The 16931-nt window shown below is 46.6% G+C and overlaps 1 protein-coding gene across 1 annotated transcript in view; it reads right to left on the reverse strand.

Annotated features, from left to right (window-relative positions):
• Nucleotides 1–14745: 14745 nt before the first annotated feature.
• LOC138299795 (alcohol dehydrogenase 1-like) overlaps nt 14746–16931 on the reverse strand; it is a 119220-nt gene continuing 117034 nt past the window's right edge. The window contains exon 9 of the mRNA XM_069238358.1: nt 14746–15295. Within this exon, the coding sequence (XP_069094459.1) occupies nt 15271–15295 (25 nt within the window). The 3' untranslated portion in view covers nt 14746–15270. The remainder of the gene's footprint in view (nt 15296–16931) is intronic.

Raw genomic sequence — 16931 nt, forward strand, 5'->3', positions numbered from 1 at the left:
TTTGCAAGGAATCCTTCGTGCACAGCCTAGCCCAGGTCTCCAGCACTCTGTCCTGCATTGCTCAACTCGCTGAGTTGACCAACCGGCTTTGAGCACGGCGGTCGTCTCAACACTACAAAAGAGGGTCCCCAAGTTTTCTTGAACCCGTCTTCAAATACTTGGCTCTCGGTATTGCTTAGGGCCCTCTCTGTCTCCTCTCCCAAGTGGCGACATCCTGGGCCCGGGCAGCACCCTTTTTCTTCTACTGTGACCTTAGACCTCAAACAAGCCTTGCTAGCTGCATTCTCCAAAGAACCAACGCTGCACCCTCCAGCACTCCGTGGGACATCTTCTGCACAAAGGAGAAGTTCCTAGCACCTTTCGTTGTTGCAGAATCTTCAGGTTCTTCCATCCAGAGGCAGCCATTTTACAACTTCATCCGGGGTTTAGTGGGCTCTTGCCCCCCCCCCCCCCCCCCCCCCGGTCACTTTCGTGACTCTTGGACTTGGATTCCAGAACCTGAGGACCTGCAAAGGAAGGGGACCATCTTCAGAGCTTTGCAAAATCCTCTATTGTGACTTTGCAGTTTGTTGTGGTCTTTAGTGTGTTTCTGGGGAACTCGTAGTACTTTAGAGGGTCGCTGGGAGTGTAAGAAAACACTACACACTACACTAGCTTAGGGGTCCATTGGTGGTTTACTTGCACAGTGTTGGCACTACTTTTAGGATGCAATAGACCTAGGGGCAACACAAACCATAGAAGACAGTGGAATGCAAACAGTTATACTATTGTGTTCTACAAACCAAAATCTGGTATTTTACTTAGGAGGTATCTCCACAACTCAGACACACAAAATTGGAATTATTATGCACCAGACAACAATCTGTTTGTCTCAGATGCCACTCAAATGTGCCTTGATTAACATGGGGCATGGTATTCCCAGGAACTGTACGAGTGCCAGGAGGTGCACTGCCTGAGGGGTCAGGGAAGGAGCCCCTACACGTCTGGCTGTGTGGAAGTGTCAGCATGGAGGCCATGACCGGGCAATCTCTGAAAGAGCTAGGCCCGGGCTAAAGGTGGGCCCTTCCTGTGCCCATCAATTCCAGGAAGAGGCCTGGCCGGGTCACTCCCCCTGCTTTGGCTCTGTATTTGGGCACTGTTTACCCTCTGAAAGATCCTAGTATAATATTCAGGTATGTGTTTGCCCTTGGTGTGAAGAAGAACAGGGACTAAAGAGGGAGTTGCAATGTCCATTCCAAATGGAAGGGCAGCAATGATTACAGAGAAGCAAACTGATTCTACACAGGAGTGCATGGGCATTATTAACAACATCTTTGGAGAGAGTACAGAATGGCAAATGTAAACCTCGTACAGTGTTCATCTTAGTTCCTGCCTATATCCCTAGTGTATTTTTCCTGGCATATTGCTGGGGCAGAACATCATCCTCCAGCTTGACCGTTTATGAAGAATTTGTTTTGGGTGTGTGTAAGGAAATGCCTTCCTTAGTCAGGGGGTAACCATGCCTTTTGTTGATGCCAGTTATGATTGTGCTGGGACCCTGCTAACCAGGCCCCAGCACCACTTTCATTGTTCTTTCCCTAAACTGTACCTTTGTGTGCCAGGGCTGTGCCAATTGTGTGATCAGATAAGTCCCTTGTGAATGGTACCCCTGGTACCAAGGGCCCTGGTGCCAGGGAAGGTCTCTAAGGGCTGCAGCATGTCTTATGCCACCCTGGGGACCCCTCACTCTGTCAGGCAGTTTGCATGTGCTGTCATTTTCTCCCCACCAGCACACACAAGCTGAGGGGCGTGACTTTCACTGCCTGTGGCATAGATGAGGTGGGAATGTCACCCCTCTAGCAGGCCTTACAGCCCTAAGGCAGGGTGCACTATGACATAGGTGAGGGCATAAGTGCAAGAGCACTATGGTAAAGGTTTTGCTTAGACACTATATGGTCTGGGAGTTTGCCCCTACACTCTGGTATCAGTGTAGCCATTATGGAACTGTGTGTAAGTGCAGGGTAGCCATAAAAACAAACTTCCCAGATTTCAAACTTCTCAGCACAATAAATGCACACTGGGTGTATTTTACAATAAATGCCACACTGGCATCAGAGGGCATCTTAGGAGTCGGACTGGTATTCAGGGGGCATCTCTATTGCTAAGCTAATCTGTTCCTGGCCACAAACTCACCTGGAAGTGGCAGGCTGGCAGAAACTAAGGCACTCACCCCATGTGGCCAGAGAGTGACACAGTTCCTGCAGGGGGAGGTGTGAAGCACCTCCACCCAGGACAGGCTTTCACACCTAGCGGTGAACCTCAAAGGCTCATGCCTTTAGTTACAGCACTCCAGGGCATCCCAACTAGTGGAGATGGCTGCCCCTCTGGCCACTGCCCCCACTTTTGGCAGCAAGGCTGGAGGAGATAATGAGAAAAACAAGGAGGAGCCACCCACCAGTCAGGGCACCTTGGAGGATTTCTAAAGGCAGGATGGCCCCTAAGCTGAGGTGACTCCCATCTTGTTTTGGAGGATTCCCCCAATAGGAATAGGGATGTGCCCCCCTCCCCTCAGGGAGGAGGCAGAAAGAGGGTGTAGCCACCTTCCAGGACAATAGCCTTCGGCTACTGCCCCCAGACCTAAACACACCCCTAAATTTGATTTCCTCTGTTCAGAGTCGCCCCTAAATACTAGATTCCTGATGATATAACAAGAAGAGGGACTGCTGACCTGAAAGCCCTGCAGAGACGATGGAGACGATAACTGACTGAGTCTTCAGTGGTCACTGCACAGCCACACATCCTACAGGGACCAGGTTCTTTGGAGACAGGCCGGTAGGGCTGGGACCAAGACGCAGAGGACTGCCCTGAACCCAAAGGACCAAGAAACCCCAGAGAACAGCAACACTGCAATTTGCAAAAACTTTGTTCAAAAACTGAAAGTTTCTTTAAAAGAACTCTCTTCCTGCCGGAAGTGTGAGACTTCACACTCTGTCCTCTGCACCCGATGCCCCCGGCTCGAGCTCCATAGTCACCTGGGAGTCCTCTCTGCGGTGTTATGACGACGTGGGTAACCTGAGTCGACCCCCCTGCACCCTCACAGTCCTCTCTGTGGGGCGTCGCTAAGATGCTCCTCCTGACCGCGACTGCCTGGTAATAAGGAACCCGACGCCTGGACCAAGCACTGCACCCGCAGCCCCCAGGACGAGAGAAATCACCTTCCAGTGCAGGAGTGACCAGCAGGTGGGCCGCTTCCTAGCCCAGTTGGTGGCTGGCCCGAGAAGCCCCCATGTGCCCTGCCTGCATCGCCTAAGTGACCCCCCGGTCCCTCCATTGCTTTCAATAGCAAACCCCACGCCTACTTTGCACACTGCACCCGGCCGCCCCTGTGCCGCTGAGGATGTGTTTTGTGTGCCTGTTTGTGTCCCCCCCCCAGTGCTCTACAAAACGCCCCTGGTCTGCTCCCCGAGGATGTAGGTACTTACCTGCTAGCAGACAGGCATCTATGGAGAACAGGGGTGCTCCGGTTTCAGTCTGTTTTGGGCCCTCCTTTGACTTCTGCACCTGACCGGCCCTGTGTTGCTGGTGCAGTAACTTTGGGGTTGCCTTTAACCCCCAACAGTGGTCTGCCTATGCCCATGATCTGACTGGTTAGGTTTCTCAGGTAAGTAAAGCACTTACCTCCCCCAGGAACTGTTGATAAGTTTGTGTATTAGCACTGTGTACTATTGCTTTTAAAAGTGGACAAAGTTTAGGTTAAAATGGCAATAAGCTGTGTGATTCAAACAGTTCTATACTTACCTGTGTACCTTGCATTTTATGTACTTACCTCACATGTTGAATCTTGTGGTTCTAAAATAAATTATAAAAATATATTTTTCTATATAAAACCTATTGGCCTGGAGTTAAGCATTTTCTGTACACACACAGCCAATAAATGAGGAACCCACACTCAAAGACTTAACACTGCCTTCTGATAAGCCTACTGCTCTACCACACAGTCACAAATAGAGCATTAGTATTATCTAATTTTGCAACTTTCAACCTTTAAGGGGAACCCCTGGACTCAATATATACTGAGCCAACTTCCTACAATCTCAAAGTAAGAGATAGTGTGCACAGTGTGTTTGACAGCAGGAGTCGAATATACTGCCTACATCTTTTTGTATCCCCTGCTGGGGTGGGATCTTGTTCCACAGTTTGTTTGGTGCGGAGGATGGGCTGTAGAGCATATGGGGATAATATTCAACACATAAGCCCTTCAGAAATTGCCCACTGAATAAGACTCCCATGCAGGTTGCAAGTGTAAAGCAACCGAGAACTTAACAGAGCTTTTCTTCCTCTTCCCTGGCAACTCCTGGCAGTACAGTGGACAGGCTCCAAGCTAACGCAATTCTCAAGGACATAGACACTTTGCATTCCCTAGATTCAAACCTTTAGTTTAGGAAGTTAATTTTGCCGGCTGAATTGATTTTTGGAGGTGAGGGGGCAAAGTTACTTTTTGGTTTACTGGTGAATATGGGAGCAAACCCCCTAGATTCAGCATGAATTCAGTAGACTTGGATGCCTTAATGTCTAGCGCATCTCTGGCGGCTACCTCAGATAGTTGCATGTAGGATTGGTATCAGTAGGATTGTCGCATTGGAGCCTGTAATTGTATGCATGAACAGGTATTCTGTCCTTGCAGATCTCAAATTGTGTAATGCTTCAGGGAAAAGGGGGAGGATGAGGGGACAGAGCGAATACCAGATGAACACAATCTAATTGGCCCTCGTCCAGATTCTAGAGCAGGACGACCCAATGACATGCTGGTTAGGAGCTTACAGATATTAACATCTCACTCAGTATTGCTGGTACTACCTGGGTTGAGACTGCAGCTAGCAGCTTTGTCGGCTGAAGTAGGGAAGTTTAAGCATTTTGAAAGTCCATCATATGATCTGATGCCTGAATTGGTGGAAGCCCTGCTACATGTCACTCAAATGATAGGAATAACCAGATTTACCGCTTCTATTAATTTGTTTACCTATTTTTATGCCCAGTGTCCACAATATGAGTGTTAGCTTTGAGTCACCGTTCTCTAAGGTAAGCAGCAGAAAGGGGTACCTCCACTCATTCCCAGCAGGTCAGGGGTGCCATTTATTGATCCCAGGCCGTTAAGGCTAATAGCAATCAGCTTACAATGGGCCTCCTCTCTCATTGTCCACAAATAAAGGGCCCTACAGGGAGGGTGCAGAAGGACTGCGCTGGGAAGCAGAATTGCATTCATCACATAAGACACATTTAGCCATAGGAAATAGTCTTTTTTTTATTCATGGGGGCTAGAGATTAATTGACAAGATCTGTGCGAAGCTGTTAGTTTTGAGACCTAATTTTCTCAGACATTTTACATGCAAGAAGATTTGCAATGATGCTTTGTGAAAAGATGGTCTTTGACGTATGCTTAACTATATTGAGATGGGCTGAATCTGAACTGAATTAAAGTCTCACAAGCCCTTCTACTATTTAGCTTTAAGTGCTAGTTGGGGGATTTTAACTTTGGAAGGGCAAGGAGGAGGGCATGGTGAGCAGTCTTCGATCCCCATTCCCCAATAAAGATCTCAGGACTTCTGTTTCCAAGTCAGTACACCATAGGTGTCATTGACAACCGGGTATTTCTCACCTCTAGGTGTACATTGAGCTACCGCAGCACAAAATTTATCCAAGGGGATTGTCCCCACCCTGCGTACCTTGCCCAATAAAGTCCTCAACACCACCCCCGGGCAAGCAAACTAAGTAATCTAGACATCTTGTCCTGGAGTGTGGCGGGCGTGAGAAGTAAACTTGGTGACCCTGTAGGGGGCATATTCATAGGCATATATGTCAAACTGATCTATGTACAGGGTCAAGGATCCGTTTCTTACCATTGTAGCTAGCAAAAAACTAAAAGACCACTGAAGGGGTGGCCCTTACTTTTATTAGTATAGTCTGGGTATGAACCTCACAAAATCAGGGGAGGGAATAGAAAGAGGGCACAATTTAACATTTAAAGCTATAACATTATCAGACAGGGATCACAGGATAGAAAAGTTGAGCGTGATATGTGTACAATTAAGGGACCATAGTGTGGGTGTTTCACCTCCCTGTGGGCCCTAAGGTGTTACTTTGGTACGCACAATTCGTTAATTATTGAGGGGGACTTCAACACGACCAACATTTGAACCATTGAAAAAGAAGTTATCCCATTCCCTACCTCAGTGAGGGAGTATGTCTGTATTAGCGCATTGATATGTACTACTCCCGAATACTGAGGCTGCATCTGGATCAATGTGTGGCACGGAAAGAAAAGAACTGACATAGAGAGCTACCCTTGGTCACTTTTTGACCAAGTTTCACCAAAAAGGTCGACAAAAGGGTCAGTTTTTGGCGCGTCAAGGGATGTCCATGAAGACTGTGTCACTGCAAGGAGTCTGACTTCACATGGTTTGAAGCCTGTGACAGAGCACAACTTTGTTTGGTGCCTGGAGCATGACCACGACTCGGTCAATGCAGATCCGTGTGTCAGGCCATGCCCCCAAAGGCCTCGAGGGAGTGGTCCCTCAAGTTTATGCCGGCCTGGCGCTTGTGCGAGACAGGGCCCTACACGGAGTTGAGGGGAAGGTCCGGAGACAAGTGGTGATGAACACCAGTTGCGGAGCCTTCTTTTTCGAAGTCTTTGGGCCAAGGTAAGAAAAGGTGAAGGGATCTCTTCGACGTGACTTCTTCCTGCATTGTGAGGGCTCTGAGTGGCGACGATCACCCCGTCGCTCGGCTGATGTCTTCAGAGCCTGCTTCTGGGTCTGCTCCACGCCTCCCCGATTTTCCAGAAGCCAGGGTGACCCCTGCCCAATAAAATGTTTTATGAGGCCATACAGCTGATTTTTGGAAAGCCCGACTCAGATATGGCAACTTCGGGCCCAAAGGGTTTGGTGTGAAACCTGAAGGCCCCCCGACCAGTGACTCTGGCCACCGAAGTCCCATCCGGATCTGATATTGGATCCAGACCAACGCCGGTCATACCATTGAGACCCTCCCCGGCACCGGTTGGATTGTAGACGCCCCGACATCGGTGGTGCCCACCATTGATGTCGACCTGATCCCCGATGACTCTCAGTTGGACAGGCGTTGGACAGGCGTTGGACAATGCCTTCTCCTTCGATGGAGCCTGTTCACCCCAGGTTAGATTCTGACCCTTATACTTATGGCTTTGAATTCAGGGAAGAATTAGGGTCATCCTGGTATTCATAAAGGACCGGGCACAGGAGTTGGGCGAAGCTAGTGGTCTGGATACCTCTCCAGATGCTGACATGCTGTCTCCTCCTACCGTGGCTACGGCAGGAGGAGACAATGTATTCTATGGTGGTCAGTAGAGCAGCTGAGGTCCTTGGCCTTGAGCTACCTACTGTTCATCAGGAGATTAGACCTGACTTGGAGGTGCTTCAACCAGGGACTTCCACATTTGAGCCTCTTCTTCCATTCAATAAAGCCCTTACTGATGGGTCTGGACCAAGTACCCAAAAGGACAACACAGGGACTCCTGTGTACAGGCCTATTGCACGCCGCCATGGGATAGGAATTCAGGGTCATTCAGGGCTGGCCAAACACCCCACGCCTGAGAGTCTTGTCATCCAGGCTTCCTCTTCCTCAGACGCATCCCCTTCCGCACCCCTGGATAGGGAATCAAAAAGGCTGGAGGAAAAAAAACATCTTCTTCCCAAATTATTTACCGCAGCGCGAGACTGGAACAAACACCGCATGCGCAGCCGTGTGGGTATAGCGGCCCAAAAAAGCAAGTTCTGCCTCAATATCCCACAGTTAGATAGCAGGTCATCTCCCAATGTTAGCACGGGCCTCTGCCGCATCTCTCCCAAAGTTCATGATCCAATGTGGGCTGGTCACGACTGGCTCTCTAGGCAGATCAGTTGCAACAACGGACATCCCCCGAAAAACCAGAAGTACGCAACTAGGCATGGTGTCTCAAGGCCACCAACATTATCTTATGGACATGCCTTTTGATGTGTCCAAAGAGACGGGAGCCAAGGAGGACTCAGAGTCCTTGAACATCTCCAAGGCCAAGCAAAGGCTTGGTCCCTTGGCCTTTCTGCTGCCCCTCACCCCCAACAGTTCAGCCCCTATGGCCACGAAATTGGCCAAAGGTGAACAGCATGGTTGGCACAGTTGCTGGGTTGGGGCCCCTTCTGTGTGGCTGGGGATGTGGAATCCTACGTGGGTGGGTGAAGACCTCTGGTTCCCTGTTCCAGCCCACGTCTGCCCTTGCTGCAGCCTCCAAACCCTCCTAGTTTGTCCCCTCACTCCTATGCAGTTGGCAGCAGGATTCGCCATCACCTGCCCCACTGGGAAACCATCACTATGGACAGATTCAAAAGGGATGGAATAGCCCTTTCGAACTATCTGCAAAACCCATCATCCATGCCTCCATCAGTCAGCCATCTTTTGGAGGATCATCTGGCACTTCTCTGCCAGGAAGTCATGGCTCTCTTAGCCATTGTGCACAGGGACCTGCTCTCTCTTGGCCAAGTATGTTGTGGATGTTATTCCCGCTACTTTCTGGTGCCCAAAAAGGTATAGGGCTTACGTCCTATTCTAGACCTTCAGGACCTCAACTAATTCCTCAAGAAAGAGAAATTAAAAATGTTCACCCTGGCTCAGGTTCTGTCTACCTTAGCCCCAGGAGACTGGGCAGAAGTGGTATAGGTGGAAAGAAGATCAACAATGGTCCCAGTCCCAAGCCACCAAGATAATTTGGGCCTGGTCAGAGAGTATGGTAATCTGAGCTTTTGAGCATGCCCACTGATCCTCCACTCAGACTGCCTCTTCGGGCGAATCTTCTGTTGAAGCAACAGAGGACAGTTCTCCACTCAAACCTTTCCAATCTCCACCTTCATGCGTGGAGATTGAGCGGCGGCAGTTTACCGCTTATCACAGACTTCAGGTGGAAGGTCATATGTTGGCAGGCAGGCGTCTCTCCACCAAAACAGTGTATGCCTGTCAGCATAAAATTGTGGCATGGTGTACCAACAAATCTGTTGACCCCCCCGCTCTGCCCCTCTAAGAAAGATAAATACCCTTTAAGGGTGCCCAAAACTGGCCCAGCATGACTTTATCTGAGGTTCTTATGCTCATTCTGCCATTTTGGCATTTCTCAGGCTACCTAATCATTTAAGGAATCGATTGACACTAAGAGATTTAAAGAGTGAGGGATGGAGTGGAAGGAAATAAATGGGTGAGACCTTTATCATGCCTCAGTGGAACCTCAATCTTGTGTACTCCCTTTGAGCTGATGCACATTAAGTAAGCACAATTGCTCTTTATGGCTCCTTACTTTCAAGACTTGTTGCCATCACTTCTGCTCACACAGTGAAAGACAGAGTGAGCTTCAAGCTCCTTCTTCCAAGCCTCCACTTTGTCAGGGTGCACAGACAAGAATGGTGTTGCGCATTAAGGCTTCCTACCTTCCCATGGTTGTTCCCCTTTTTCATGTAGGCCAGTCCATTACTTTGCCTACCTTTTACGCACCCCCACATCATTCTCATGAAGAGGAGAGACTCCATCGTCTGGACCCAAAAAGAGCGTTGGCGTTCTATCTAAATCGTACTAAAGATTTACAGGTGGACAATAAACCCTGCCAGGTGTGTGGGTGGGAAGAAAGTTAAGGCAGTGCAAAAATGTAACATCTCTTGATGGGTACATCTTAGCATCAAGATGTGCTACAGTTCGTGCAAGACCCATTGGGGTTGCTTCTTGGCCACTCATTCCACCAGCGTGACCGCAAGCTAATGCAGTGGAAGCAGCAGAGTTCCCTTCCTGGATATCTGTCCAGGCAGTAATGTTTAGCAAACATATGCAGGGATGCTCACGTAGCTGCCTGGCAGTCAAGTCCGTCGGGATGGCTACTTTGGTCGTTCGGTCCTGCAGGACTTTCTAGTATGATCTTGGTTCGCATCCCACCTCCGAGGATGGGATTGCGTGGGTGGGTCGGTAAGGAATCTGCAAATAGATTAGATACCCATCCTCCCCACTTGTGAACTGATTTCTATGGACAAGGATTCCCCCTACAGGTCCTGAGCTCTGGCGCACCAATCTCAGTGCAGAGCCGCTAAAAACACAGAGGCGGCGTCTGTTTTGTTTTAATGACTGCACTTTGACATAACTTTCCACGCCAATGTACTCCTCCTGACGTCATCACGGCAACTACGATGCCAACGACCGATGTGCAACGGTATTGCTAGAAGAAAAAATCTCGGGATCCAGTCAGAATTTTCCCCCAGGCGTCAAAGGTAAGGAATCTGTATAATGACGTACAAGTTACTTATTCTCTAGTTGCAGATATTTAGTTAGTGTTGGTTCTCTTTGGTAGAGACACCTTCTATAATTACCGCTTATGTTTTGTAATTGCATTGAGTTAGTTTTAGCATAAACTCCAGTCCAGAAAGTGCAAAACAATTAGTATGTGGGGTCTTAGTGACATACATGTTTATAGCAGCAGTTTGGCAACAGAAAAGTGATTAAAAAAAAAAAAAAAAAACGCAAAAAGCTTATAACTCAGAATTAAAAATACAACATTCCAACGCATTCTATTTATGTTTTAAAACAGAGAACCTACGTAAATCAATTTTTTAACCCGATTAGATATTTTACATTTCAACAATACATTTTGATAAAATAATACATCATATTTACATTATTTGTGTACTGTATAATATATTACGTTTGAGCAACGTTTTATGATCTTTAACACTGCCCGAGTCATTTTTCTTTAGACAAAAGTGTACCTAACAACATCCTGGAGAAAGCAAACACTCATATTTCACATGCTTTACTTATTATCCTGTGTCATTCTTGCTTATAATGAATGCAGGATTGTAAGTGAGAAAAAACGTTTGACCACTTATGGATTATGTTAAGACATTAGGCCCCGAAAGAGACCCGGTTTGAGTTCATGTCTGTTTTAAATCACTACTTGAGCTCCGGAGAAACCCAGGCCACTTAACGTCAGAGAGAATTAAAGCCCTGTTTCTACTCTGAGTCATGTGGGTGAAGAGGCAAGAACACATTGATACGGACAAGTTAATTGACTCCCACATACAGCATCCATTTTAGGACATCTTCATTCCTCACTCCTCATTCCTACTTCTCATTCCTGCTTCTCATCCCTACTCCTCATTCCTTATCCCTCAGTCATACCAACACTTTTTCAGTTTTATGAAACACACCTTCACACTGATACATATGAAACTGAAACCAGAAAGGTTTTTGGTTGAACTGTAGATGACCTCTATAACCCTTTCTCCAAGAGCTGATTTATGTCCCAAGCTGTGACTCCTTATATTTCCCAAACCAGCAGAGCTTTCTGCAGAGGCCTGTGCAAACAGAAAAACACTGAGTGAAATATTGTGCAGCCTTGAATTTACTGGAAACATTTTATTTAAAACACACTGTTGCATTTCCACTCAGCCTTCTCATTGCACATGGTGGGTGAAGAGGGAGGTTTTTCAGTGAAATAGAATGCAGCTCTCTCTCTCATAACTCTGATTGGCTGTTCCCAACCAATCAGTGCGAAGGTGTGTTTCACAAAACTGAAAATGTGTTGGTATGACTGAGGGATGAGGAATGAGGAGTAGGGATGATATGTGTTGGATGAGAAGCAGGGATGATGGATGCTGTACCCACAAGTCATTTTAGGACATCCTCATTTCTCACTCCTAATCCTTACTTCTCATCCCTGCTTCTCATCCAAGTGGACAGAGTGGAGCATTTTACACCTACACGCCTGGGCATAAACCTGCAGGAAATTGTATTCCAAAGGCTTATGTAATGGGATGGGCAATAACATCCCTACCCCTTACATAAAAGTTTCATAAACAAATTCTGAAATGCAGTCTGGATCTGTTTTTCTATAGGATTATCCGCTAGGAAAGTGAGTGCCTTGATATCTGGAACACGACAATACCAGACGGATGTGCTTGTGAAACTTCCCTTAAGTGCAGTTTGTGACCAGGGACACACCAGTTTGTGCATCTAAATGCATGTTATGGTTTAGCGCATGGCTTTACCACCATTTTTGTTTCCTTTTTTTTATTTCAACCTGCTATCAACAAGATTATATGCCATGAGGTAAGGTATAGGGACATAATGGGAAATGAAATTCCCTAAATAGAAAAAAACAAACGTTTACCGTTATTTAAATGTAATATTGCATCTGTACTATAAACGCATTTCCAATTCAACACCACCCAGAGTTAGAATGTCTATTCCCTTGGGGCCAATCACATCTTTGTTGCCGACGCCTACACCTGAGGTCGGGCACCTCCTGGGCCAGGTTTCGGAGAATCATAAGTGTTTCGAGGCGGGATCCTGAGCAACAGCGAGGCCCTTCGGTACACCAGCCGGGGAAGTCCAGGCCAGCCGACGACTCTTTTTCCACTCTAACTGCCCAACTTTATCAAGCTGCCCAATTTTGCCAATTCTCTTACCTTGGCTATCTGTCTCATGGTCGATGCGTCCGTTTTTGTGGCCTGATGTTGTGTTTTGGTCTTCTCACAGTGGAAACAAAGTGTGTGTACATTACGGCGGACATAGCAGTAGAGTTTGTTGAGGAGGGACTGCTAACAGGTGGAAACCACCAGCTTTATTGGCTAAGTGGTTTTGGGGTACCACCATCCAGGTGGAGGCAACCATGGTGCAGTGAGGTAATTGTATCTTCTCTGTGACCAGGATTATATCTACTTTTCAATGATAAGACAGGGTATCTGCACTATCCCCTCAAAACAATTTGGCACACTCCACACTGAATTTATCCAAAGACACCTGATTTCTGTAAGGCTGCTGTTCTTCTTCCCAAGTCGGTCTATGCAGCAGGTGCTGGTCTTGGTGAGTTCCTGGGTGTGTACTGCCTACTGACAAGATGCAATAGCTGCTTGCCTGTACCCGCCGGATGTTTGAAAAATAATTGTCAGCTGTTTTGGCAACCTGCATTCATCTACACTTGCTGCACACAAAATGCCTTTCAGGACATTGGCTTAGTAGACTTACGTTCTTAACTGACTGCCACAACCCTGAATCTAGCGATACCTCAGGGTCAGCCGAGTTCTGCAGAGTATGAAAAGTGCTGAGGCCAAATGTATGTACCCCTTTTGGGTGTTTTGTAGCGCATAGCATGTCGTATCTGCGGTGAGTTTACTCTCTACTTAAAAATCAAAATTTCTAAAGTTTCAGGAGTCTGGTAGGGGCGTGGCGGCGTCCCTAATGGCTGGAATTGATCTCTTAACAGACAGCCTCCCATGAAACAACTCGGAGAATAGTGCCTGATGTACTGAACTGAATCTGTCGGTCTGCAGTGGTTCAGTTGCAGGTGCCTTGTGACTCCTAAGGCACTGTTGGTGTTATTATAGTGCAGCTGCTTAAAACTAAACTGCACTAAAATACTTGTGAAGATTTTTTCATGTATTTGTAAAGTTTATATTTCATAGATGGAAAACTGTTTTTTGCTTATTTTCCACATTAATATTATTATTTTTAATACTGGCTATGCCAGGTACACACTAGCCACGTAGAAACGCTGATCACAATTTGAGGTTCTTGTGAGGAGATGATAATTAATGTATAAATTCGCCTACGTAAATTCTGACCAGGCTTGATCCCGTGGGTCCAGTAGGTCACAAGCGTATCTGCTGGCGTTCCTCCTCAGGGTGGTCATAAAACTAACCCTCCCCCCCCCCCCACACCTCCCCCCCCAGAGCAAGAGCAAGGAGACTGCTATGTCTCAGGATCAGGCAACACACGTTAGGCTGCAACTGATTACTGGTCTACTTGGCGTGTGAACAGTAATCGATGTCTTATAGTTTCCATATGTATATTGAGTGGAAGTTGAAGGGGTACTGAATGTCGGTGATCTGTCCTACAATACCTGTCTAGGTTTTTTTAAATCGCTCCATGTACACGGAGGACCAGACCCATGTGTCGTTTAACAAACCGGTGTATTCTTGGAGCTGTAAGCTACGCGTGATTCCATATTTGATGAATACACCTGAGGATGACTTCAAGAAAATGCTCAGATCTATATAGTTTTTGGGTATACAAGGAGCAATATGTCCTTCCTTCGGCTGGTGTATCTACCAGCTGCAATATATGGGGGCCACTTCCACTATTTATAGGTCGGCCATGCCAAATTCCTGTACCACCTCGAACAACATCTGCCACATTGGCAAAAACAACCCTGAAACATATAACCTGTAACACAACTAATGTCTTCTTCGTTACATGTAAGGTCCAAGTACACAGGTAGGACTAAAATGCACTGGGATCTTAAAGATGTTTGCAGCTCAGTTTCCAGGTCCTCTCTGTCCCTTCCAACAGAACCTAGGGAGCCAGGGAAAGGGATCTTTCCATACACTAATCAGAACCCAACAAGAATTAGTGATGGGAGTAGCATGCTACTCGCCGAAAAGCGCTTCGACGCCTCGTCAGGGGTAGTAAGCGCTATATAAAAACTATTAAATTCAATGGCTTATTGTATTGTATTACTCTTCCCGAGGATAAATGCGCCTTACAATACAATTCTCTGAACATTAGAGGTATTCAATGGCACACATGAAATTAAGTGGATTTTTGTCTGACAAAGGTGACTTGCTTCGTACCTATACCGTTTTTGCCCATTTGTGCATTACACATTTGCAAAAGTGCATGTTCAACATTTAGGTGCACTCATTGAATGAAGGAAATGAACAATTTAGGTGTATTTTACCGATTGGTTACAGGTGTTTTATTAACCTGGATATTTGGAATTAAATATGTTTTACTCCTTTTCACAAAGAAATCCGGACCACAACATGTGTATCTACCTATTGCAACAACATCCTTTATTTGAAAAAACATTTTCATCTAAGTCTAAGAATATTTTAGCCTTTGCCTTTGAAAAGATAATAAAAATCAAAACCACATTAGACGCCCATAATCAAAGTTTTGGCAGATGCAATTGCCAATTTTGAAGTATCCTTAGTTAATGTAAATCAGTGTGAGTACATGAATGTGGCAGGATTTAAGCAGAGAACTAAGAGCATGAGCATACTTTAAAAAACCCTGTTGGGGAACAAGCATCTCAGTTTATGTGAAAGCTTTGGTAAACGAGTCTTGAAATAGCAAAACTTTGTGCTCACTTTAAAGGACAAGAAATGGCACACTGCAGCAACTGAAAGAAAGACTGACTATTATGAAACGCAGGGTTAATCCTTTTATCACGCCTGTTCCATCAGGTGACGCTTAAAACATCAGGATGCTCCGGATGCTGGAAAAAGGGGAAAAAACAGATATTGACTTAGCGAACAATTCCTAACCACGAACCTGTCCTTATATGAAATAAACAACTGAAAAATGTACTTTATTTAACTTCACCTCCAGCTAGAAAGTAGCATCACAATGAATAATGCTGGTCCCATTAAAGAATTACCTCCGATTCACTGTACAGTATCAACACAATATTAAAATCAACAGACTACTTTATACATATGTAAGACCTAGTGTGTGTGATTGTGAAGTGCTTCTACTTGTTCATCAACTGCTATTCATTGGCTGTATGAAGACATGATAAATAGTGAAAGATCTGAAGTACCAGCTAATACACCACATTTCACAGGCAAATATACTTTTCCAAAGCATACATGTTACTTTATCATATATATTAAAGATTATGATTATAATCTTTGCAATTTGAAATTATTTACACTTTTCTAGAGACTTAGATTCCTTGCCTTAGAATTTTCCCCCAGGCGTTAGACTTGATCTGGAGATTTGTTCTTAGACACCACCTAGCGACGCGCAAGGGTATTGCTCGGTCGACTCCGCGGGCGTTGTTGAGTTCGTAGTCGCCGCGATGACATCATGAGTATTATATAGACGCTGCCTCAGCACAGTGACCTCAGTTCTTTTCTTTCCGCACCACACGCGCTTATCTGGAGAGAGCTACCCTTGTCTCTTTTTGACCGACTTCGACCCTTTTGTCGAGTTTTAGGTGACTTTTTTTGGTGCGTCGAGGGATGTCCCCGAAGATTGGTTTCAAACTGCGGGTTGTGGCTGCGCTCCAGGCACCAAACAGACCTGATGCAGATCTGTCACCGGCGAAATGTAGTGACGGAGCACGACTTTGTGCGAGGACCGAGTGCAGGGCCATGCACCTGAAGGCCTTGAGGCAGCAGTCCCTCAAGCTTATGGCGGCCTGGCACTTGACTCTGCGTAGGTCCCGGTCTAGCTCGAGGGGAAGGTCTTCGGGTCAAGGTAAGAAGAAGAAGACTTTGACTTCTTCCTCAAAGAGATCCTAAGAAGAATGGTGGTGAGTCTGCGACCGGTCTTGTCACCCTTCAACTTGTTCCACTGATGCGATGCGGGAGAACGGGGTGGAGTGTCGACGCTCAAGGCCTCGCTCTTCAGAGCCTGCTTCTGGGTCCACTCTGCACTTCCTAGAGTTTCTGGGAGCTGGAGCAACGCCTGCGCAATTAAAGGAGTTTTATGAGTCTATGGGCCTCATTTTTGGGCAGGCCAACCCCGATACGAGCCTTCAGGTCTGAGGACCTCAGCTGCCCGAACAGTAGGCAGCTCAAGGCCAATTTCCTGATGGAGGTGCATCTGCCAGGGACTTTGATTCACATCTGAGCCTCTTCTGACAATGAAGTCCTCCCCGATGTCCTACTGGGTACTTAATTCCTGTCCCAACACAGGGGCTCCTGTGAACAGGTCTTAGGGTCATTCATGGTGGGCCGATGGCAGCGTGCTATTGTCCAGACCCAACACCACATGCCTGAGAGCCTTGTCATCCAGGCATCCTCTTCCTCGGGCGCATTTGCACCCCAATAGGGAATCAAAAAGGCAGGAACAATTTGGAAAGTAGATGTTTTCTTCCTCCAGTTTCGCACTGCAGTCTGTGAGCA

This window comes from Pleurodeles waltl, chromosome 1_2 (assembly GCF_031143425.1).
Source record: "Pleurodeles waltl isolate 20211129_DDA chromosome 1_2, aPleWal1.hap1.20221129, whole genome shotgun sequence".
Taxonomy (NCBI): Eukaryota; Metazoa; Chordata; class Amphibia; order Caudata; family Salamandridae; genus Pleurodeles; species Pleurodeles waltl.